This window comes from Polyodon spathula, chromosome 1 (genome assembly GCF_017654505.1).
Source record: "Polyodon spathula isolate WHYD16114869_AA chromosome 1, ASM1765450v1, whole genome shotgun sequence".
Taxonomy (NCBI): domain Eukaryota; kingdom Metazoa; phylum Chordata; class Actinopteri; order Acipenseriformes; family Polyodontidae; genus Polyodon; species Polyodon spathula.
In genome coordinates, this window is record NC_054534.1 from 95975242 (window position 1) to 95999824 (window position 24583).

Genomic DNA, 24583 nt, shown 5'->3' on the forward strand with positions numbered 1-24583 from the left:
AATATTCATTGTACTATGTGTAACAAGACCTTTATCCATCTATTTTGTTTTAACAATCATCAAAATGGTAACTTATACAGAAAAAGCACAACATTAATGCCAAAAAATAATCACATCTTAACATAATATTATACAACAATATTGTAGTTTGAGATAATAAATAATGCTACTCCCGTATCAGAGTCAGTGGTAGTCTTGGCTCCAAACATTTTCTCTGTAAACAGTACATCTTCCTGGACCTGCAAGACTCAACTTTATTATTTAAAGTTACAGTACACATTTAAATGTGTTGTCTGCCACATTGCACACTTTCAATATTGATGGAAACACCAAAGGCTGTATTTTGATGTGTGTCTCAATACTAATCACATTACATTATTATACAGAAAACAAACCAAACAGAATCTAAATCAATGGGCCTAAGTTGCTAAGGTTCGACTTTACAAAAATATGCACAATTTTCAAAGAAATTGGAACAGTTTGAAGGGAGGGGTGTATAATCAGTTTCTCAGCATGAAACTTTAGAAATATCTAAGGATCAAGGGTAACATCTTGGTATCTTGGATTAAATTGGGGGGAGGAGTAGACTCCTTTTCACACTTTCATCCCAGGATAAGATGTTTCTGTTTGAAGCAGGTCCAGTTCTCCCAGTATCCAGCATATATAGCAAGTTGTTAATACATCTCTTGGTTTAAAGTTAAATGCTGATTATTTGTGTTTGTTTTATTGGGTTTGTTGGCATGGTGCTAATATCCCACAGTGTACAGTTTTTCATCACTGCGTTGCCAAACCAAACAGGCACTAATGATTTAGGCAATGATTTTAATTTTTTTTATTTTTTTTTTATATATACACATATAGCTTCTTGCCAAAGACCCAGAGTGCCGTCTTTCAAGTATTACAGATATCCAGAGCTCCCCCTACCTGGCTGATGTGAACTGGGATGCTGTTCTGGAGAAGGCTGTTTCTCCTGGCTTTGTTCCGAATGTAAGAGTTTTACCTTATCTTTTTTTAACACCATTTTAAATGGATAATTTAGATAGGAAATCAATCAAAGTACAGCCTATCCTGTGTACGATTTTAAACGCAGTAAGAAAAACACTGAAGTAAGCCTATACTGTTAAATTGGTCTCCTGCAAACATCTATATTAACCTTACATCCTGAGTGTTATATCGATGCCATGAAGATATCATTTCGTTGTGGAGCTAAGCTCATGTATACAGTGCCAGGACACTAACTGATATAAATCTATATAGTCAGTCGAAACACACAGTGGAAGCCTATGGCACTACTCTAGATGTACTAAGTTTGGGAAAAAAACAAACAAAAGAAAAAATAGTTCTTGGCACTGGTCCAGCTCCTGAATGACCAGCATTGGCCGCTGCCTGCATGTTGCAACCTGCTCAGCTAGACGAGACGGCCCCTGTGACATCCCGACCTAGTGAGCCTGCAGCTGTGGGTATGGCCCCTGACAGACTGTAACTAAGCCAGATCGGTCTCTTGAATGAGACTGCAGCCCTGCAGAATGCCAGGACCACTTCTACGCATTCCCTGTACAGGTTTAAATGAGGAGTTTTCAAGACTTGGTGTCTGTCTCATGGGCTGGACTTCATCACTTTCCCCATGGCAGCCATACTGACATTTTTGCAGGACCTTTTTAACAAGGTGAAATCTCCCTTTACTCTTAAGGTCTACCTGGAAGCTATTTCAGCTTGTCATATTGAAATAGACTGCCTCGTCAGGAGCTCACTTCCTGGGGGACAGTTTGGAAGGGAGCTTGGAGGTTGTTTCCTCCTAGGAAGAACCGTGTCCCTCACTGGCAGTTAAACTTGGCCCTTAACGTGCTACAAGACCACCATTTGAGTATTTCAGGGAACCAGGGTCATGATATATAACTGAACACTCTTTATAACCTCATTATTTAGATTTATTTTCAATTCCTTTCTCTGTTCTTTATAGTAATTTTCATCAGAACAGATTGTTTTTTATTCTTATACCTAATCCTTTTAGAATGGCTCTTAGTATGGAAAGGCTGTGCAGATGACATATGCATGTACTGAAAGATTATTCTCCATGTATCCATATTCCACATATCGTCCTCTACCAGATGCAAGTGAAATGCATTGAGCAATGCTTGCAGCTCAATGGCTGATACAGCTGCGGCCATCAGACCCAATTGTTTTTGGCACAACACCAAGGTAACCTCCGATCCCTGTCGAAACAGGGAGAGGCAACCTCGAGTAGCTTCTACTCTGTTGTCTTGACAGGTATGCAGCATCGTACTGGAGTCCAGCCAGAGCCCCAAATATGTTGTGCACGTGCACCATGCAAAATAAGCGGACTCTTTGCATCGTTGATGGTGAGGCCCAGCCCAGATGCTCCGTCATAATTGCTGTGTGGGCCATTGGTCCCTCTCGCGACAAATCAATCAGTAATCAAGACAGTTGATTACACTGATCTCCTGCAACTGCAAGGGGACCAAGATAGCATCCACGCACTTGGAAAACCTACAAGGAGCTAATGAGAGGCCAAACTGCAGCACAGAAAACTCATAAACGTTTCCCTGAAAGGCAAAGCGGAGGTACTTCCTGTGCTCTGGATGAATGGGAACGTGAAAGTACGCATCCCCTAAGTCCACGGTGGTAAACCAGTTGTCCAGCCGGACGGACTGGAGAATATGATGGTGAGTCAGCATTTGGAACCTCTCCTTCAAAAACTCGCTGAGGAGTCTCAGGTCTAGGATGGGGTAAAAGTCGCCATCCTTGTTGTGTACCAGAAAATATCTTGAGTAGAACCCCTCTCTGTAGGAGGTGAGGTCTACAAGACGAATGGCTCACTTGCACAGCAAGGCGGCCACTTCTTCCTGAAGTACCGACACCTGAAGAGGGTCTGTCACGGATGTATTCATGACAAGTTGGAAGGGAGGAGGCCCCAAGTGGAACTGTAGCACATAACCATTGTGCATGGTAGCAAGCACCCAGATGTCAGAGGTGCATGCGCGCCAGTATTGTAGCTGGTGTGCGAAGAACGGATGGTTCTGAAGCCACAAGCCTTCAGGGCCCCTGCCAGGGCTGTTGAGGTTGAGGCAGCTGCCTAAGGCAATAGCCCTGGAACTGCCTCCTGGAATGCTGCTGCATGGACGCATCACACCCCATGTTGCCCCTACCTTGAGGGAGGGGCTGGTTGCCTGTTGCCGCTGTGGCCTGTAGGCACTGTCTCAGGTCACCCAGCAGAGCTGTGGGAACCATAATCGTCCCGGTAATAGTGCGTGCCTGGGGAGATTGCCAAAAGTTCGACCTGCCCCGTGCTAGAACACGAGGAGGGAGTAGTGTGGCCACTTGCCGAGATGCCTCACGTTCCCGGTGGGATCGCTGCAGGATCACAGCTGTCTGTGAACTACTACTAGGCTTGCCAGGCTCCGGCCTAGGGCTTTCCCTTGAAGGCTGGAGATCTGGAGCAGCATGCCTGACAGGAGGCACAACTCGGTAGCCACTGGCTCTGGGAGCGGAGCTTCCCTCAGTATGCCATCCATATAGGTGGTCAGTATACCCACTGTGTTTACAAGGCGGGTCACCTACGCCTCTGCTGCATACGCCTGTTTGAGTTGCGTCTCTGTAACCCTGCACTACTGGTTTGGGCACATAGGGTCCTTGGGTAATCCTCCCACCGGCCAAGCCTTGACCAAGGCCGCAATGGTGGAATCAACTTGGGGGAAACCGGCCAGGCCTAGCTTCTCCGCACCTTCCAAAGAAGCAAGCTATGAAGCTTGCTTCAGCACACTTGGCGCCGAGGCCAGGTGATCCCAAGAAGAGCGTACCTCCTCCATGAAATCAGGGAAAGCTGGGAAGGGCTGCGGACAGGGAGCCACGGCCTGCGTCCGGAACACGGACCACCGTGGCTTGGCCACTGTCGTTCAGGGGACCCAGTACCGTGTGCACAGAGCCCCGCGTTCACCGTGCACCGGGTGTACCGAGCAACGAGGGCATTAAGCACTGTGCGCACCAGGCACACCGAGTACAGTGGTTTGCGAAAGTATGGAACCCCCTTGGCATTTTTCCTATTTTGTTGCCTTACAACCTGGAATTAAAATGGATTTTTATTTGGATTTCATGTAAAGGACATACACAAAATAGTCCAAATTGGTGAAGTGAAATGAAAAAAATAACTTGTTTAAAAAAATTCTAAAAAATAAATAACGGGAAAGTGGTGCGTGCATATGTATTCACCCCCTTTGCTATTAAGCCTCTAAATAAGATCTGGTGCAACCAATTACCTTCAGAAGTCACATAATTAGTTACATAAAGTCCACCTGTGTACAATCTAAGTGTCACATGATCTGTCACCTGATCTCAGTATATATACACCTGTTCTGAAAGGCCCCAGAGTCTGCAACACCACTAAGCAAAGGGCACCACCAAGCAAGCGGCACCATGAAGACCAAGGAGCTCACCAAACAGGTCAGGGACAAAGTTGTGGAGAGGTACAGATCAGGGTTGGGTTATAAAAAAATATCCGAAACTTTGAACATCCCACGGAGCACCATTAAAGCCATTATTAAAAAATGGAAAGAATATGGCACCACAACAAACCTGGCAAGAGAGGGCCACCCACCAAAACTCACGGACCAGGCAAGGAGGGCATTAATCAGAGAGGCAACAAAGAGACCAAAGATAACCCTGAAGGAGCTGCAAAGCTCCACAGCGGAGATTGGAGTATCTGTCCATAGGACCACTTTAAGCCGTACACTCCACAGAGTTGGGCTTTACGGAAGAGTGGCCAGAAAAAAGCCATTGCTTAAAGAAAAAAATAAGCAAACACATTTGGTGTTCGCCAAAAGGCATGTGGGAGACTCCCCAAACAGTATGGAAGAAGGGACTCCCTGGTCAGATGAGACTAAAATTGAGCTTTTTGGCCATCAAGGAAAACACTATGTCTGGCGCAAAATGAAAAAAATAACTTGTTTACCTCTCATCACCCCGAGAAAGTGGTGCATGCCCACAGTGAAGCATGGTGGTGGCAGCATCATGCTGTGGGGATGTTTTTCAGAAGCAGGGACTGGGAAAATGGTCAGAATTGAAGGTCACATGGATGGCGCTAAATACAGGAAACCTGTTTCAGTCTTCCAGAACACCACTGGGAAGGAGGTTCACCTTCCAAAGGACCATGACCCTAAGGATACTGCTAAAGCAACAGGTCGAGTGGTTTAAGGGGAAACATTTAAATGAATGGCCTAGTACAGATCAATCCAATTTGAAGAATGGGTTGGATTGTTATAAAAAATATCCACTTTGAACATCCACACGGAACCCATCCAACTTTAAGGAGCTGGAGCAGTTTTGCCTTGAAGAATGGACAAAAATCCTGGTGGCTAGATGTGCCAAGCTTATAGATACATACCCCAAGAGACTTGCAGCTGTAATTGATGCAAAAGGTGGCTCTACAAAGTATTGACTTTGAATACTTATGCACGCTCAAGTTTTCAAATTTCTTGTTTGTTTCACAATAAAAAATATTTTGCATCTTCAAAGTGGTAGGCATGTTGTGTAAATCAAATGATTCAAACCCCTAAAAAATCAATTTTAATTCCAGGTTGTAAGGCAACAAAATAGGAAAAATGCCAAGGGGGGTCAATACTTTCGCAAGCCACTGTACCATGTGTACTAAGGTACTATGCGCACCAAGACACCGAAGTACTGTGTGCACCAAGGCACCGAAGTATCAAGGGTTAAGTGTGCACCAAGATACGGAAGCATCGGGTGGAAACTAAAGCAGCAGTGCTTACCCTAACCACGTGTAGTCACACACCTGATCAGCGCACAGTATACACCAGTGAGACACACAGTCTAAAGCCGTGACATGCAAGCTGAAAAGCAACTGCAAAACAACTGTGGGAGAGCGCATGTCTACTCTACAGCAGGGTAGGTGAAAACACCCCGGTGGAGGAAAAATGCGGCTGACTGGCTGTTGTTTTCTAAAATTACGCTGCAGCTATCCACAGCACAACACAGGCAAAGCGGTGTTGCGCGAACGGGTAAACAACAGACAAGTAACAACAACAATAAATACTTTTATTTCATCCAACTGCACACACGGAGTGACGGACAGCAGGGGTAGAGCAAAGTCTAGTCTTGGTGGAGGAACTACGTTCTCCCCAAGAGTGTAGGCTAGACAAGACAATACACACACTCCTTTAAATCAATACTGAACAGGCAGTTGCTCACATATGACAGACAATAAGAAAAGGCAGTCTGCAGGCTGCTGAGGAAAGAAGAAAGGAAAAAAGAGGCTTTAATTTGGAGCCACTGATTCCACGAAAGCGGCAAGCCAGTTTTCAGCAGGAAAGCAGGGGAACAGCAGTTGACTTTTCAGAACACGCTCAGTTCAACACAGAGGTCTTACCTTACCGTCTTGAGAGGCAAAAAGAGAAATGGCTTCCATGGGATGGCACATTTAATCCCTTGTTTGGCAGCAGCTCTTATATTAAGAGCTCAGTAAATACCTACCAATAGGCAGGCGTATCCCATAAGTAATGTTTTTGTCGTCGTCTTCGAATTAAAAGGGAACGAACCGGCGGCTATCCTCGTCTGAATCATCTGAATGAGTGAAGTGGTTAGACTATTGTAGTGTAACAATAACAGCACATACAGGGACCAACTTTACTGTGTTGGAATTATTCTCTTCATCCATGATATTGTATATCTGCTTGCAAACGACTTTGCTTCATGTCTAGCGATAGGCAACAACTGTGGAAATTAGCGCTGTCATGTCACATTACCGTGCCATGTTTACAACGCGGTGCACTGAAGCTTGTCATGGGTTAAACACTTTGTGCATCAAAATAGCCCATCACAACAATAGGAGGGGCTGTAAAACATAACAAAAGTATTTGGAAACATTTTCTATTGAAGTAATTCTATATCCACTTTCAGTTCACCACAAGTACCCTCTAGAAACCTATGTTCCTGAATAATACAAAATAATTTATGAACTAGTTGTTTTCCCATTTGTGAAATTCATATTGTAAAAATATTTTACAAGTGTGAGTATTTTTTTTATTTCTTTAAGTATACATGTTATGTTGTTTTTAGTGATAATGAAATACAATAGATTCAGGTCCTCCTGGTTCCAATTTAATTTCTTATATATATATATATATATATATATATATATATATATATATATATATATATATATATATATATATATATATATATATATACACACACACACACACACACACACACACACATTACATAGAGAAGACCTACTGTATATGATACAAATAGTTTAAAACAATTATAAAAAAAGAACCAAGTCTCATTTCATTTGACCTTTCTTTAAAAAAAAAATGTAAATAAGGAAACATCTCTTTTTAATTTGGTTACCCCTGATTATTATTTCTCTGTTACATGTATTATAGAAGAAATATATTTTATCCTGCAAAGTTTAAGAAAAATATAGACAATGGAGTACTCCTATTTCAGATTAATGCTATGTGTTGCGTATATGTGATAGCTGTATAAGGTATTTACTTTATCACAGCTATTAGTTTAATAGAAGAAAAACAACTCATTGATAAAAACATGTTTGTCCTTCAGAAAAAGAGGCAAATGTCAGGCCTCGAATTACTGGGGGCTGGGGGGGGGTCGATCCCTTTGAGTTTCTCTAAATAGTTTTATTTCCAAATTTCCTTTTTCACATGTTTTAAGCCCCCAGGTATCACTTAAAACAGAAAGGAACCTGTTAAAATGTGTTAATTGTATGATGACATTTCCTGCCTTGTCTATGCAGCTTTTCAGTACCAATCAATTATACATTTTTTCAGTACCAATTAATGACAATGAGAAAACATCTCCTGACAGTCTGAACATGTATCTGTGCATTTTAAATAGGCTAATTCTTATGCTTATATTAAGGGAGATTAAATAGTATTCTTTTCATAAGTAAAGAAGTGACAGCATTTCATTTGATCAGAAAAGGAATATGATTTAATCTTATTACACATTTATCCATGTCTCAGTCTATACTGTTCACTCAAAAAAATGAACTCTAGCCAAGAATCAGCAAAGAAATTAGCCTTTGTAAAAAGCATAGTTATGTAATTCAGATTGTCAGACGACGCTTTCTCATGATCATTGATTGGTACCAAAATATGGAACAGACAGGAAATTTCATTATGCAATTAACACCTTTTTAACAGTCTCCTTTCCATTTAATTTGGAAATAACCCTATTCAGATAAATGTGAAGTGTTTGCTTACATGGGTTACTCTTTATCATACTTAATAACTACTTCAGAAGAGAATTCACATTTCTGCAATCAGGGCAGCTTCTACAAAACTCAGAAAAGCTGATGAGTGGGCTTCATTTATTGCACAGTCAAAAGATAGGATATGTAACACATTTCATCACCTATAATAGTTTAATACTAGAAAGCGGGTGAAAAAAAATTCTAGTATCTATTAAGCACGACACACTAATGAAAAAGAATTGTAACCACCAAAAATGTAATGTGGTATCCCAGCTCATGATATTGACAGGGCTGAAATTACTCCTTAGCATGACATCTTGCATCAGCTGAAATGGCATTTTGTGTGTAGGAGCCAGGTAGTTTCAATTTCTTGAAGTAACTAACAATCCCATTTGACATGAATATGTATTTTTCAATATACAGCTATGGCCAAAAGTTTGGCATCACCTAGAATTTTAGTATTGAGACAATTAACTTGTATTTAACATCATGTAAAGGCCAGTGAGTCTGTCCTTGCTGTTGTTTTTGCAATGAAAAAATGTTGCAAGCAAAACCAAGATAGACAATCTGATGAAGTGCATCAGGAGCAGTGTCTGTTTATCTTCACACCGAATTCCATGAATCCCACGTGGACAAAAGAAACCAGTTCTTTTCAGACTCGAAACATCACAAACATTACCCTGGAATATAAGGACAATGTGTGCTGTATCACTAGCCAAGGCATTTTGATCCTTCTGGGACATTTTCTATCAGGAAATATTTGGGGCTTCCTGACAATTAAAGTAATTATATCAAATGACACCAACGTTTAAAGAGTAGGCTTCATTGTATATGCAATCATGCTGAGGGATTCTGGGTTCTCCTGCTCACATAGTGAGTACCTAACAGTACTCCTTATTCTATTCACATGGTTATAATGAAACTATAGTATATAAACAATTTACTAAAATGCACCAGTGTTATTTTTTTTCTTAAATTTCTTGTTTTATTTTCACAATTTTTTCTATAATCTGTTGTAATCAGTATAGGGCTTGATTATCTTTGTTCCATTTCTTTTTTTTTCATCAGAAAGGGAGGCTGAACTGTGATCCTACTTTTGAACTGGAAGAGATGATCCTGGAGTCTAAACCTCTCCACAAAAAGAAGAAACGGTTAGCTAAAAGTAAATCTAAAGATGCCTCTAAAGAATCTTGCCCACTGGTGAGTAACACTATTACTAATAAATAAGCAAGAACACACGACAGGGTGTTCAAATATGGTTCAATATCTGCAGGCCCAGGAGTGTTGTTCAGTGTGAGGCGAAGCCATGCCATTTAACAACCTGGGCCTGCAGATATTAGACCATACTGTATTTGAACACACTCGAGTGTATTTTTGCTCTTATAAAATGCCACCCTGAGACAGGGTAACATCACAACCCAGATGTTATCAGCGGGAAGGGACTCTGACAATGAACAAAAACACATTAACAAATAAAAAGACACAAGGGGCAAAACAAAAGGACTATACTCACACACAATACAAACAGAACAGCAACACGAGCATGAAACATGAAACATGGAACACTGCCCTCCAGCTCCAGCTCCAGCTCTAGCTCAAACACGAACACCAATCCTAATCCTTTTCTTCTCTAACACCCATGATCATCCTATTTATACACCTGTGGCCTTAATTAATCATTGAATCACTTATAAAATTCACAGCTCCAGCAACATTCCCACATGTTTTGATAGGGAGAAATTTAACTCCCTCCCACGCTTTCACCCTGCCACACACCCCCACCCAACTTCACTCCTCCCAAAATGAATTGATTGTCAAGGGAATTAACCAAAGTTCCAGCTCTGTGCTATGGTGACATACCTGTGCAGGTTAGAACACTTGTTAGCCAATAAGATTGCTCCCTCTATTGTTGCCATTGTATTAGCAGTATTATAAATCACATATCAGAAAACAACCAATGCAGTATTTGCCAAAATCTTAGTACCTCTTATTCTGTGTGCACATGTCATCCAATGCATAGAACACCACACCTCATTCCAATGTTACAAAATAAACAAACAAATAAATAAAACACATAACTGGTACCTTTTGTAAAATGGAGCATCCTATTAACTTCACTCCTTATTGCAATTTCTATGCACTTGACAGTAGATTCTCAGACGAAAATTATACTGAAATCGCTACAAACATTTAAAAACAGTGCTTTTTTTTTTTTCAGAAATCCTGTAGTCTCACCATGGCATGTTGATTTTGGATTGAACCATAACACAAGCAGGGGAGGGGGTCTCTTAGTGTATGAGAATGTTATTTTCCTCTTGCTCAAACTGCCTGAGATGACATGCTGTATTAACTTATACTATAGTAGAAGTCACTGAGTAATATAAATTACTGTAGAACCTTAAAGAATAAATAGCAGGATTCTGAAAAATATAGGGTTATATGTCTTCATGTGTTGCTAAAACTTTTTAAATAATGTACCTGTCATTTTTCTTTTCATTGTTAACATCCTGACAACTTTTTACACATATACTGTAACTGTAAAGTCTGTTTCAAAGCTCTTTTCAAAATGTCCGCTCTAGTGCACTGGGGTTTGAGATATATCCTCTAAATCACTGCAGGAAGAGCGATAATACAAAAAAAAAACATAACAAGTGCTCGACCTTTTCTGTTCCATACCTCATCATGGATCATTATTGCTGTGTTACCTGTTTGACAATGTGGGATATAATCCTTACACTATCAGTGCATTAGGGTGGACATTTTGAAAAGTGTTTTGAAACAGACTTTAAAGTTGTTAGTGTAAAAAATTGTCAGGATGTTAACCATGAAAAAAAATTGGCAGGTAAGATGTAGCAACACTTGGGGACGTGTAACACTAGATTTTTTGGAACCCCGCTACTTTAATTGTTTTGGGTTTTTTTAATATTGTATTCTTATTTCATTTTGTGCATATTTTCAAAGCCTGCCCATTTGCAGCAGTGTCTCGAAACGGTACGGCAGGAATTCATCATATTCAACAGAGAAAAGTAAGTACTTTTGTCATTTTTTTAAAGAAACAGTACTAAGTCATGCCATTAACAATTTGTTCTGTTCCATTCTTTTCACAGTTCTTTCAGATGAAAACCAGGGATGACTTTACGTAATGTAAAAAAAAAACAAAAAACAACAAGGCTAACCCTAGACATCATTTGTGAGCCTACTGCACATGTATGCTTTTCTAAGCAGTATTATAGAAATTGAACAGTATACTCAGATTTCTTAGGGTGTCAGGGATTGCCATGGAATAGTTCTAATGATAACTTCAGAAGATTAGACACTAGGCCTAATTACACAAAAACTAGTACGATGCAGTATATGCAGATATTTAATATAGAATGCTATAGAAACAATGCTGGTACCTGGCACTCCTGTGGTTATACTACTACAGGGAATTTGAACAACACATCTGCAAGCAGGGCCACTTTTCTCCTAACCATTGCCTTTGCAGTGTATGCATATTGTAAGCATAAAATATAAGAATATAACCAAATATATTCAAGGGAGAGGGGAGCATTTATAGCATTTAGCAGTGCCAATACAAGGTAAGAAAATTGATTTTAAAATACGGTTTAGGACACCTTTAAATTACATTTTTTTTTTAAACTGACTGTGGGCACCAATGGGGACTGCAGCTGGCTAAGAGCTGCCTGTAGGTATCAAGACTGTAGGTCAGTGGTGTGCAAACTGTTTATGAGCCACTCCCCTTTCTTAGTATACAGTTTCCTGATTTCAGGTAAATCATTTATTTTTCCCTAAGTTAAAGTCCAAATTTAGCTAAATACATAAGCGTATCACAAATTCAACATTTAAAATCAGTCTATAAATCCTTTATTATTTTTTTTAATGTTTTTTTACACTTAGCGAGTGAACATATGTCTGGTTTTCTTACAAATAAATCTGTGAATTTAAATATTTTTTTACACTTGGCAAGTCAACATTTAGCTAACGTTGCTAACAAATAAATCCGTGAAAAAATACATGTAACTTAAATCTTTCTTTTTTTTTTTTTTTTTTTTAACTTGGTGATTCAACATTTACCTAACTCCAACTTTGAAGAACATGTTTGTTAATTTATATATGTTGGTAAATCTGGCCTTTTGTTGGTTAAATCTGGGAAAAAATGTGCGATTTATATTAAATCCGGGGAAAAAAACAGCTGTTAAACATTAGTGTTTTTTTTTTTCTTTTAATCCTTGCCGCCCCATACATGGTAGCCGTCATTTCGGCTCTGCTCACTGCAGTTTTACTCACACATCAAACATCATTTATCCAGATGTACAATCCTTGTGCAATCATCAACAGCTCATTTGAAAGGTAAGAGCTTGAATTAATTAGCTGTCATTTATGTATTTATAAAAAAAATTCTATCCTTTGTGTACCACTGCTGTAGGGGATAAGCAATACGATCTGACGCAGTGGTTCTTAACCTTTACTGCAGCCTGCACCCCTTCTCAAAATATGTTCTCGCACTCCTTATCAAAAATCGTTGAAGTAGGTCAGTTCTTTAAACCTAAGATATATCATAAATATAGAATGAAAGAGATAGAAATATATATTTATTTTAATTTCGCAGTAAAATTAAGAATACATGAAAAATTACACTTTTTTTTTTTTAAAGTTTACCGGCTCAGTGACTCTTCTGCTTTGCTTTTGTTCAATGATGGTCGAGAAATGAGGAACTTTTTTTAAATAGCCACACGCATGTCATCACTTGCATTTAAGCGCTTTCTGGCCTTTGTTTTGATGTGTAAGAGTGATGAAAATCCTATCTCACACAAGTATGTAGTTGCAAATGGCACATGGCTCTCCAGCGCTGACTTCGCCAGTTGTGGAAACGGTACTAGTTGAGCACACCAGAATTTCTCAAGCTTCATTGTCTCAAATTCCATTCGGATTCGGCCATTGGCTCGTAATTCAATGAGATCATCATTCATCAAATCACTATCGTCGATGGAATCCAGGTAAAAAGAAACTGATCCAGTATCCATTTCTTTGCCACATCAAGATCTCCAGTGGAAAAATATCCTTGGAAAGAGTCACTCAGCTGTTGCAAATGCTTTGTCAGTTCAGTTACGATGGTCATTCCATCATTTTCCGAAACAACTGTTTCTTCAAGAAAAAGAAAGTTAGAGAAATTTATTTTCTCAACACCCTTTAACCAAACTGGAAGTTTCTGAATAAAAGCAGATAACTTCTCTCTGGCTGTTACCATGTTCATCCCAGTTATTTGCATAGATGTTGTGGCAGAGCAAAGCTCTGCCCTTTAAATTGGCAGAGATGGGGTTAACTTCCCCTACCTGCCTGGGTTTATTATGTTCAGGTGGCTGGGGTTGATTAGTTGATTAGGTTGATTAACGATCAATCAGCGCCCAGCCACCTGATATAAAAGGAGGCCTCTGCTTCTCATTTGGGGAGAGGGAGCTGAGGAAGCAGGTTGGTTTTTTTTTGGGTTGTTTAGAAAGTTTGAATCCAGTGAAGGCATCACCCAGCCTGGAAACTGTTATTTTTGTAAGTTTTGCTTTTTATCTTTTTTGTGTTTAAATTGCTTTGTTTTGGCCCTTGTGCCCTTTCATTTTGTGTTTATTTATAATAAAATAGTTATTTTTTTGAACTGCAGTCTGTCTCTGGGCCTCTATCCACTCGCCAGCCTGTCACATTTGGTGTCAGAAGGGGGATAGCGCCACCTAGAGGCTCAGAGCAGTATTTTTTTGTTTTGTTTTGTGGAATTTTTGGGATAATTTAAAAAAAAAAAAAAAATGGGAAAGAGCAGACAGCGACAAAAGCAGGAAAAGCAGCAGCAGCTGAAGAAATGTAAGCTGCTGCAGCCACCGCTGGAGGACCCGGCCAGCCTCTTCCCCTGGTGTTCCTGGTGTGGGAAGGAGGACCATCGTTGGCGGTCCTGCCCAGACGTGCCACCGGCAAACTGGTGTGGCCGGTGTGAGGAGGACGGCCACAACTGGGCAGGATGCCCCTACAACCAGGCCCAGGAAGAGGTGCCGTGTTCACCCCGGGCATCAGGGGCCACCCCACTACCTCCAGCACCACCACCTTCACCACCTTCACAGGAGATCTGGGACTGGTTGATGCACCCTGAGGCAGACCTCGTCCACGATCTCCCCATAGTTATCAACACGCTGTGGCGTCGAGATGGGGAGAGGTGGGAACAGTGGGAGGAACAACACCACCCGGCCTCCTTCAGAGAGGTTGAGCCGCCTTCCCGAGAGCCAGAGAGGGGTGAGGAGCTGCCGTCGTCCCCAGAGCCAGAGAGGGGTGAGGAGCCGCCGTCGTCCCCAGAGCCAGAGAGGGGTGAGGAGCTGCCGTCGCCCCAGAGCCAGAGAGGGGTGAGGAGCCGCCGTCGTCCCCAGAGCCAGAGAGGGGTGAGGAGCTGCCGTCGTCCCCAGAGCCAGAGAGGGGTGAGGAGCTGCCGTCGTCCCCAGAGCCAGAGAGGGGTGAGGAGCTGCCGTCGTCCCCAGAGCCAGAGAGGGGTGAGGAGCTGCCGTCGCTCCCAGAGCCAGAGAGGGGTGAGGAGCTGCCGTCGTCCCCAGAGCCAGAGAGGGGTGAGGAGCTGCCGTCGCTCCCAGAGCCAGAGAGGGGTGAGGAGCTGCCGTCGCTCCCAGAGCCAGAGAGGGGTGAGGAGCTGCCGTCGCTCCCAGAGCCAGAGAGGGGTGAGGAGCTGCCGTCGCTCCCAGAGCCAGAGAGGGGTGAGGAGCTGCCGTCGCTCCCAGAGCCAGAGAGGGGTGAGGATCTGCCGTCGCTCCCAGAGCCAGAGAGGGGTGAGGATCTGCCGTCGCTCCCAGAGCCAGAGAGGGGTGAGGATCTGCCGTCGCTCCCAGAGCCAGAGAGGGGTGAGGATCTGCCGTCGCTCCCAGAGCCAGAGAGGGGTGAGGATCTGCCGTCGCTCCCAGAGCCAGAGAGGGAGGAGGATCTGCCGTCGCTCCCAGAGCCAGAGAGGGAGGAGGATCTGCCGTCGCTCCCAGAGCCAGAGAGGGAGGAGGATCTGCCGTCGCTCCCAGAGCCAGAGAGGGAGGAGGATCTGCCGTCGCTCCCAGAGCCAGAGAGGGAGGAGGATCTGCCGTCGCTCCCAGAGCCAGAGAGGGAGGAGGAGCCTCCGTCGCTCCCAGAGCCAGAGAGGGAGGAGGAGCTGCCGTCGCTCCCAGAGCCAGAGAGGGAGGAGGATCTGCCGTCGCTCCCAGAGCCAGAGAGGGGTGAGGAGCCGCCGTCGCTCCCAGAGCCAGAGAGGGAGGAGGAGCCGCCGCCGCTCCCAGAGCCAGAGAGGGAGGAGCCGCCGCCGCCGCTCCCAGAGCCCGAGAGGGAGGAGGAGCCGCCGCCGCTCCCAGAGCCCGAGAGGGAGGAGCCGCCGCCGCTCTCAGAGCCCGAGAGGGAGGAGCCGCCGCCGCTCTCAGAGCCCGAGAGGGAGGAGCCGCCGCCGCTCTCAGAGCCAGAGGGAGCCGGGCCGCCGCCGCCGCCTCCGCCACCAGAGGGAGCCGGGCCGCCGTCGCCGCCTCCGCCACCAGAGGGAGCCGGGCCGCCGGCGTCGCCGCCTCCGCCACCAGAGGGAGCCGGGCCGCCGCCGTCGCCGCCTCCGCCACCAGAGGGAGCCGGGCCGCGCGCCGCCCGCCTCCGCCACCAGAGGGAGCCGGGCCGCCGCCGCCGCCGCCTCCGCCACCAGAGGGAGCCGGGCCGCCGTCGCCATGCTACCTTGGAGATTCGGGGCCCCCTCAACCAAAGAAGGCTTGGGGGCTCCGACATCAACCCCGCCCACCACCACCCACCATAACAGCCCACCCAAGGGACATAATTGGACTCTTGGGGGGAGGGGGGTGGGGAGGGGGGGGGGAAGGGGGGAGTTGGCCAATTGCGGCCGGTGTACGTTGTACATGGGGGGAGGTGTGTGGCAGAGCAAAGCTCTGCCCTTTAAATTGGCAGAGATGGGGTTAACTTCCCCTACCTGCCTGGGTTTATTATGTTCAGGTGGCTGGGGTTGATTAGTTGATTAGGTTGATTAACGATCAATCAGCGCCCAGCCACCTGATATAAAAGGAGGCCTCTGCTTCTCATTTGGGGAGAGGGAGCTTTTTTTTTTTTTTTTTTTTTTTTTTTTTTTTTTGGGTTGTTTAGAAAGTTTGAATCCAGTGAAGGCATCGTCCAGCCTGGAAACTGTTATTTTTGTAAGTTTTGCTTTTTATCTTTTTTTGTGTTTAAATTGCTTTGTTTTGGCCCTTGTGCCCTTTCATTTTGTGTTTATTTATAATAAAATCGTTATTTTTTGAACTGCAGTCTGTCTCTGGGCCTCTATCCACTCGCCAGCCTGTCACATATGTGTTGAGTTCATTTAGGTGTGTGAATACATCTGCCATGTACGCTAGGCAAAGGATAAACTCTCTATTTTTTGAAGTCATCAGCTTAATTACTGCTTTGGTTACAAAGAAACTGACCTATTTCTTTGTGTATTTCAAAAATACGAGTAAGCATTCGGCCATGGGAAAGCCACCTCACTGCTTATGGAAAAAGACAGTGTGCTCAGCACCAATTTCTTTGCAAAAAGTACAGAAAAGGCGATGATTTAGAGCACGTCCTCTGATGAAGTTTACTGCGCTCACTGCAGTAGACAAAGTATCCTTCAATTTTATAGGCAAAGTCTTTGCAGCAAGTGCATGACAGTGCAACATACAATGTGCGGTCATGATATGAGGTACTTCTTTCTTTACATAGGCAACCAATCCTGAATTTTTTCCTAACATGCAGGGGCACCATCGGTGCAAATTGATCCACACACATCAAGGTTATCTTTTGCTTCAAAAAGAAGTCTTTGACGAGATTGAACACATCGATTCCTTTCGTAGTTAATTGCAATGGTTCACAGAATAAGAATTCTTCTAAGATTTCTTTCTCCTTTATGTACCGCACAAACGTCAACAGCTGACAGCAGCCATCAACGTCAGTTGACTCGTCAAGCTGAATACCCACTTAAGAGGACTAGCTTTGATATCTTCTATAACTTGCTGCAAGATATCTTGGCTCATCTCATGAATTCTAGAACAGATCACATCATTTGACAAGGGTACCTGATGAAGCTTCTTTTGTGCATCTGGTCCCAATACTATTTTGTCATTTCTAATCCACAAGGTTTCACTAATTCCTCAGCTACTGTATGAGGCTTATTTTTCTTGGCACATGTCAAGTCAAACTATATGTGACCCATTTTGTTTGGTTTATTTAACTTTGATAACAATAACAGAATATAAAAAAACTCATTCATATACACAACTAAAATAAGTTCTAACTTTTATTTTTTACAACTTAACCTAATCTAACCTGACCTAACCTAATATTGTACTATAGAAGAGAAACCTTTTACAGCATGTTTTTCGGTCAAGAAAAGTAACAACAACACACATATAAATGGAGGTAGGGGGCTTATACACTTTTAAATGCATTGCGGAAGGGGTGTGGGTAATTCACTGACCAGGAGACAGACAGGTGTAACTGAAAACACCACACAGGTGCCCAGTTTTATTTCAGGGGCGCGTTGGGTTTCTTTAGCCCGCAGAGGGCGCTGTTGGTCCGTGGTCTGCTTACCAACTATGGTAAACAGAACCACGGGAATACCAAGCAATGGTAAACAGTCCAGGCGCACTCGCAGGTGCTTCAAAACAATACTGCAAAAATCGAAGGCACAAAGAAACAGGGAAAATAAAACAGTAACAAAACTACAAAGAAAAGGTGCTGCACTTTGCAGCAATATCCCGGTCGCCGCTGCCCGTGCGACCCGGATCACCGTCCTACGCTGCCGGCTACCTAGCCTGCTCAGCTATACTTATTCAATGATCTGCCCAAGGGTTCCCCGCCCTCACAGTCTCGCTCTGAACCTCCGTTCCGTTCGGTCGTGAACCAGCGTTTCCGCGCACTCTGCGCGTTTAAAAGGGCAGACCTGAGGAAACAACAGACCGTTAATTTATAGGGCTAACAATCTCCCAAGACGCACCTCTCAGCCATTCAGAGAGGGGGAAAGTCCACACACCCACTTTCCCACCTCCCCGTGTCACTGCCATGACTCACAGGCGGTTGTTGGACGACTGTCGCCCTCTTCCTGCAGCCCTGTGAACGCTCCAGCAGAGTCAGCACAGATCTCTCCCTGTTACATGCATATTAACCCTTAGCGGTCCAATTTATTTTCACACACGCTGTTTATTTTACACGCGCTGTTTAAAATACTTTTTTTTTTCAGAGTAAAACAGGTTTAAAAGGCACTGCATAGCAAAAGGACACTCAGTACTGCATTTCCAGCCCCGCCCCACCCCTTCTTCACTGTATTTTTCACATACCTCTTCATAGTCATGCATACTGATAAATCCTCTGATCTCAAAAAGCTCTGCAAATGTCTGTGATATTCTTTGAGTGCTGGATGCGGAAGCAATTATCTTGTTTGTTTGTGTCCATGTTATCTTTGTGGTGTAGGGGCTACGTGTATTGCTCAGATCTGCCCCCTTTTTTTCGGCTTCTCTTGGCTCCTATCGGTCTCACTCGGCCATTGAAAGGTTTTATTGCTTTTTCCGGAAAAAAAAAAAACGACTAGAGACCTGTGCTTGACGTCTTTTTGATGATGTCAGACAGGGTCTGACATCAGACTGGAAAAGGAAAATTGTAATGTCGGACCTGGACCGCAAAGGGTTAAATATATGTAAAATAGTTTTATGTTATTACTCACCACAAATAATAGTACAGTAGGCACACAATAATAGGCAAGTACTACCCAGAGATGTTGCAGTGTTTTGCTTTGGAAGTAAACTGTAACCGACGCGCTAACAGTTAGCGGCTAACTGAATTCAAACAAAGCCGCGGCAGCGATGCCACATCATCATCTGTGCATACGTCAAGCAATACCCTGCAACATGGTGGTACACTGTATTTTGTAGAGAGGTAATTTCACTACAATTAGCTTGAAAACTCAACAATATTTTTTTGTTTGTATATTACAGTAATGGTTAAATGTATACTGTTAATAAATGCACAGGCTTGATGAAACAGAGTAGTTGTACTTACGTGCCTGTGCTTAATTTGTGTTTTCGATGATTTACCTTCTAAAAAAATCTGGCATGTCTCACACCCCCAGAAAGGGCATCTCACACCCCCAGGGGGTGCATGCACCCCAGGTTAAGAATCACTGATCTAAATGAGTTACTTCATTTTTACTAATATCTGCCTTCCAAAAAGTATTCAGACAGAATACACAGTGGAGATTAGTCTGCAATATATGATGCCCCTCACACAAAACTGAAGTTTAGGCTTATTGGCACTCTATGCAAGTTTATGTACCACCCACCCCCCCTCCCCCTTCCCTCCCTAAACTATATATTTAGCTGATTCGTGGCCTAAAGTTAAGTGATGATACTGACTGTCCACAAAACATTTATAATTCCCTCACAGAAAATAAAATTCTCAGTTCAATTGAATTATTCTTAAAAACAAGATATGTGACTTGATACTCGCTTCTTAACAAGGTACACTGGTTAATGTAGCTATGCTTATTTTACAAAGAAGAAGAGCGGGTAGTGTTATTTTTTTTTTTGTTTTTTTTTTTTCCCAGCAAATTGGACAACCCAACAGCGTTGCCTGCGTTTGACTTCTCTAACTCACTGCTACTACGTATTCAAAACATTACCAACTTTGTAGAATGGTGGTGTACTAAACTGAGAGTGGAGTTCTCCTCTATTGAAACTCGTAGCTAAGCATCTGGGGGATTGTTAAAACGTGTGGGGACAAGTGTTCAGTTTCCTGTTATTAATCCAATCACATATTCTTTCAGGTTAAGAAGACAAGGACAGAGTGTGCCGACAGCCAGTCCTGACAGCAAAACTACTATTTCCACGCAGGGGAAAGTGCAGGACGGACATAACAACAATATGCTTAGACTAGTTGAGGCCTCTGCAATCTGCCGCAGATAGTTGCAAACACAAAGCCCACAGCACATCATCAACCATTGAAAGATCCCACTAGACTGAACTCTGTGCATGTCGTCTTTTTTTAGAAAGAAATAAAGTTCTCTAAAGAGTTAAAATGGGAACAGTCATTGTAAGCCTATGAAAATTCTGGTTCACCATAAACCAATTCCCCAGTAGGTTACCTTGTTCTGTTTAAAGACACGCTATGGCTGCACACTAATGAATAAGAAGCTCTGATCAGAATCCATTCCACAAATAAATGTCACATTTTAAAACACCTGCTGCTTAGTCTTTAGAATAGAACCTTCAAAGTCCCCTGAACCGCATGAATCTTCCCATGCTCCATGGATGTGTGCTGCATGAGATAATTGTGCCCAAAAGACCTGTATCTCTGCTGTGTTTTTTATTTTTTATTTTTTATATTGGCAGTATTTCTCACTTGAGTGGTATACAGAAATCGATGTATATAATACTACACATACAGCCTTGACAGCATATCAGCAGATCACTTCATTATCAATATGATTGTACTACAATGGACTATTCTCTGTCTTAAAAAAAAAAAAAATCAAATATGTATGTAATTTTCAGTTGGTTTTAGAAATGTACTAAATGAAGTTTAGAAACTGACGGCACATGCAAGGTTATCTAATTCACCCCTGGAAGTAAAAATAAGCCTATTTTTCTGCATTCCACATGCATTGCATCCCCAAATAATTAATTAACAGGCATTGTACCATTCTTCAGCAGCAGAAACCCCTGCTTCCCCCACTGTATTAGGGTGCAAGTATTTGTAAAAATGTCTACTTCAGAAAATGGTGTTTCTTTGATTTTTTATTTTTATTTATTTATTTTTTAGACATGTTAACATAACATTCAGCAGGTTTCATTCCACTTTATGAAGCAAAATAAGTTAATTCCAAAGGGTGATGCAAAGCTTTTGGCCATAGCTGCATATAAACAGAGCATAGGAAGAACTCTAAATGATTGCAAACACTATAAAATAGTAAGCATTAACAATGTTTTTGAAGTTATTTTTTTTTCTATGTGGAATTTAAGCTTTTCAAGTCTTGATTCTGGTCACATCCACTTCTCTCACTATGTCAATTAAGTCTGCAACTGCAACATATGTGATCTGAATCCAAGATTTTGACAAGTCTAAAATACACATCAAATATAATTTCAACTGCACAGGGATTGAGAAAGGGTGACAATAGTATACTGCTAATAAAGTAGACCTTTTTAAATGACCACTTTAGATAAATGAGGGAAGCAGAAAGCTAGCTGATTGTGTGGGCATCTGAGCTGAACACTGTACAAAAGTATCTGACAAACAACAAATTGACAAAAGTTCAAATGAGGTTTGCATCTAGTGCCGGTAACTGCGATTGATTTGAAAGCTGCCACATTGACTAACACAGCGGTTTGCTGGTGGGCTCGCTGTTTTGGCATCAGGAGGTAGACAGTGCGCTGCAGTATATAGATGGGATCTGAACTCCCCTGTAGACATTCAGACAGCCACAAAGAACTAGAAAACTATAAAGGCAAAATTAGAAGTATTCTGAAAGTATTATGCATCCCCAACAGTGATTGCATTTTCCTATGACCAGTTTTTTCTCGGTTAAATTTATGGAGTTGTAATGAAAACATAAAGCAGATATTTTATGTGGGCAGCCCTGAATGTTTGGGTCCTCTCAGAAAAGGCAGTAGGTAGTCCTAAATCTGTATCTGTGTCACCCAGACCTGGCACTGGATAATCTTACAGCGACCATGCTGCAGGAAATCATGTAGGTGTGTATTCCTTCTTGGTATGATACAAATGTTAGGCTGGGGAAGTTAATTACTAATTTTAAAACATTTTGCACCCCCTTCTAATAAAGGAGGGATTTTTGCATGGTGCATTACCAAGCAACTGTTTTACAATTGACAGCACACCCACAAATAACTTAAACATCAAAGCTTATTGGCCCACTGTGCTGCTGTACGCAGTATAGGTGCTGACTTTCATTTGTTTCTTTGTAGTTGTGGTATTTCTTGAATCTTGTGTTATTTATTTATTTATTTATTTTTACTACAGTACAGTATAAAATGTTATTTAATTCCAAGGGGTTTCCAGTTGGTTCTATCACCTTGAAAAAATGTCTTCTGCAAAAAACAGGGAGAAAAAGCTTGCCATTGTTTAATGAAATCATAAAACATTTTGTGTGATTATCATATATACATTGTCTGATTCTGTTACATTGTATATTAAAACTGTTTACAATTTTTATAGTAGTTTAGCGAGCAAACAAAATGTAAAGCATTGGGTGATATTTTTTAAAAGAAATGTGTCAACATTTGATTAAGACCCTAAATAAACACCAATGACAATTTGAAGAGAAATGTGTATTTCATTGCAGTGTTACTGAGAAGATACACATGAATACCAGATAGCTTACTCTCAGCCTGTTCTTGGCTTGTTTAACAACAATGTAGATAAAAAAAAAAAGCTTAACGCAGTTTTGAAAGGATGTATGAGTAAATAATTGTTTTGGACAGAACTCCTAGCTCCTTTATTACATTTACTTACCAAGAAACCAATCAACTCCATATACACCTGCCTCGTAATTTTCATATATCCCGCACAGTCTAAGGATGCACAAGTCGTGTGCTGCGACCACATTAAGAATCTTCAGTTTCGCATCACACACCATTTGTACATTAATGGAGAGGTAATGCTTCCTGTTACGAAAGATATGTTCTATATCCTGGGCAGGGTGACAGTGCTAGGTGGGTGCAATCAATAGTCTCTGTACGTTTGGAAAGCAAGATACTTCGTAAAAGGCCACTTTTATATGATGGAGAGTATCTGTCTCTCTGGGATAATAGATACACATCCCATTTTCAACAGGGAATTCAGTACCAGCTGTAAACCAGGAAAACATGGGTTTGCGATATCCCACCAATTGCTGACACAGCTGTCTGAAATGACCTAGATGCAAAATAATGCAGTGTGCACAGCAATTTCACTAGACCTGGCACTGCATGACTCCTGTGTGTAACTGGATCTAAACTGGTGCTAAATCTAAATTTAGCACCCATAAGTGAATATGGTTTGCATATCAAAGAGGTGCTAGGTTGCCTACCGCTGGTTAGTGAATACAACAGGTATACAAGGTGCTTACTGCATGCAAAACACATCACTGCTGTTTCTCTCAGTGATTCCTACCCTTACTGTATAACAGTTTACCACAGTGTTTGTTTTCCTATATTTATACTATACATTTTTAGTGGTTTGCCATAGTTTTAATATGCCTTACCCAATCCTATGTACGTGCTTTGCAACAACTGAATTATGCTTTTACTATGGAGATAGCTATGGCTGTAATACTGTAGCCCCTAACCAGCGAGTTGGGTGGGTGATGAAATATCATTCATGTCCATTAGAGCATCACAATCATAACAGTGCAAATCATTATGCTTTTACAGGTGTCTTGCCTTTATTTTTATGAGTATGTTAGAGTGGGTAAAAAAAAAAAAAAAAGTTCAATTCAATTCTCTGAAAATGAGCTCATGAAACCCTTCATGTTAAACTATGATATTGCACATGTATTTAACCAAGCCCCAATTTAATAAACAACAAGCTTGAATTAACATTAGACCTTGTATAGTTATGTTCTTCATTCAGCCATAATAATTATACCGTACAAAATCTATAAATCATACTGATGCACTGAATGCAAATTAAAACTTAAATTACACAGTGGTGTATTTAAGAGGTATCTTCCTGTGCCTAGAAGTTATAATTAAAATGGAGATAATGCAGTAATTTTATTTATTTATTTTATAACTGATTTTACACTAAATGATACAATGCAATGTTCAAGACAAAAAAAATATTGATTACACTAGGAATTTTTCATAAGATAAGTCAACATAACAGTCCACTATTGTACGTCATCATACAATTACTGCATACACTGGAAACTCAAGATCACTACCAACGATGCTACGATAAACATTCATTAAAAAGCAATTTATAGTAAATGCCAAACACTAATTGGTTCTTTTTCCAGAATCAAAACATCCATCTATTAATTTAGTTCCTTATTAGTTGTACTGATCTTTTTTTTTATCATCATGGGCTCCATAAATAATTGCTGTCAATTAAAAATGCAACATGTATTTTTAGCCCTTACATTTCAAATCTTGAACTACCACTGCTTACAAAGAGCTTTGAACTCTTTGAACCAACTGTATTTTAATAACTCGGGACAATTCTTTACCGTGGCAAGCGTGTTGCTATGGTTTTAACATGGTGTAAATTCATCTGTCCTAAAAATATAAAGCAAGCCATTCTAAAGTATTGCCC

The 24583-nt window shown here is 41.8% G+C and overlaps 1 protein-coding gene across 1 annotated transcript in view; it reads left to right on the forward strand.

Moving 5' to 3' along the window:
* Positions 1-22585, forward strand: part of LOC121324681 (serine/threonine-protein kinase 32B-like) — a 50587-nt gene extending 28002 nt beyond the window's left edge. The window contains exons 7-10 of the mRNA XM_041266797.1: positions 862-987; positions 9320-9451; positions 11213-11277; positions 20097-22585. Coding sequence (XP_041122731.1) covers positions 862-987; positions 9320-9451; positions 11213-11277; positions 20097-20235 — 462 coding nt within the window. The 3' untranslated portion in view covers positions 20236-22585. The remainder of the gene's footprint in view (positions 1-861; positions 988-9319; positions 9452-11212; positions 11278-20096) is intronic.
* Positions 22586-24583: the final 1998 nt, after the last annotated feature.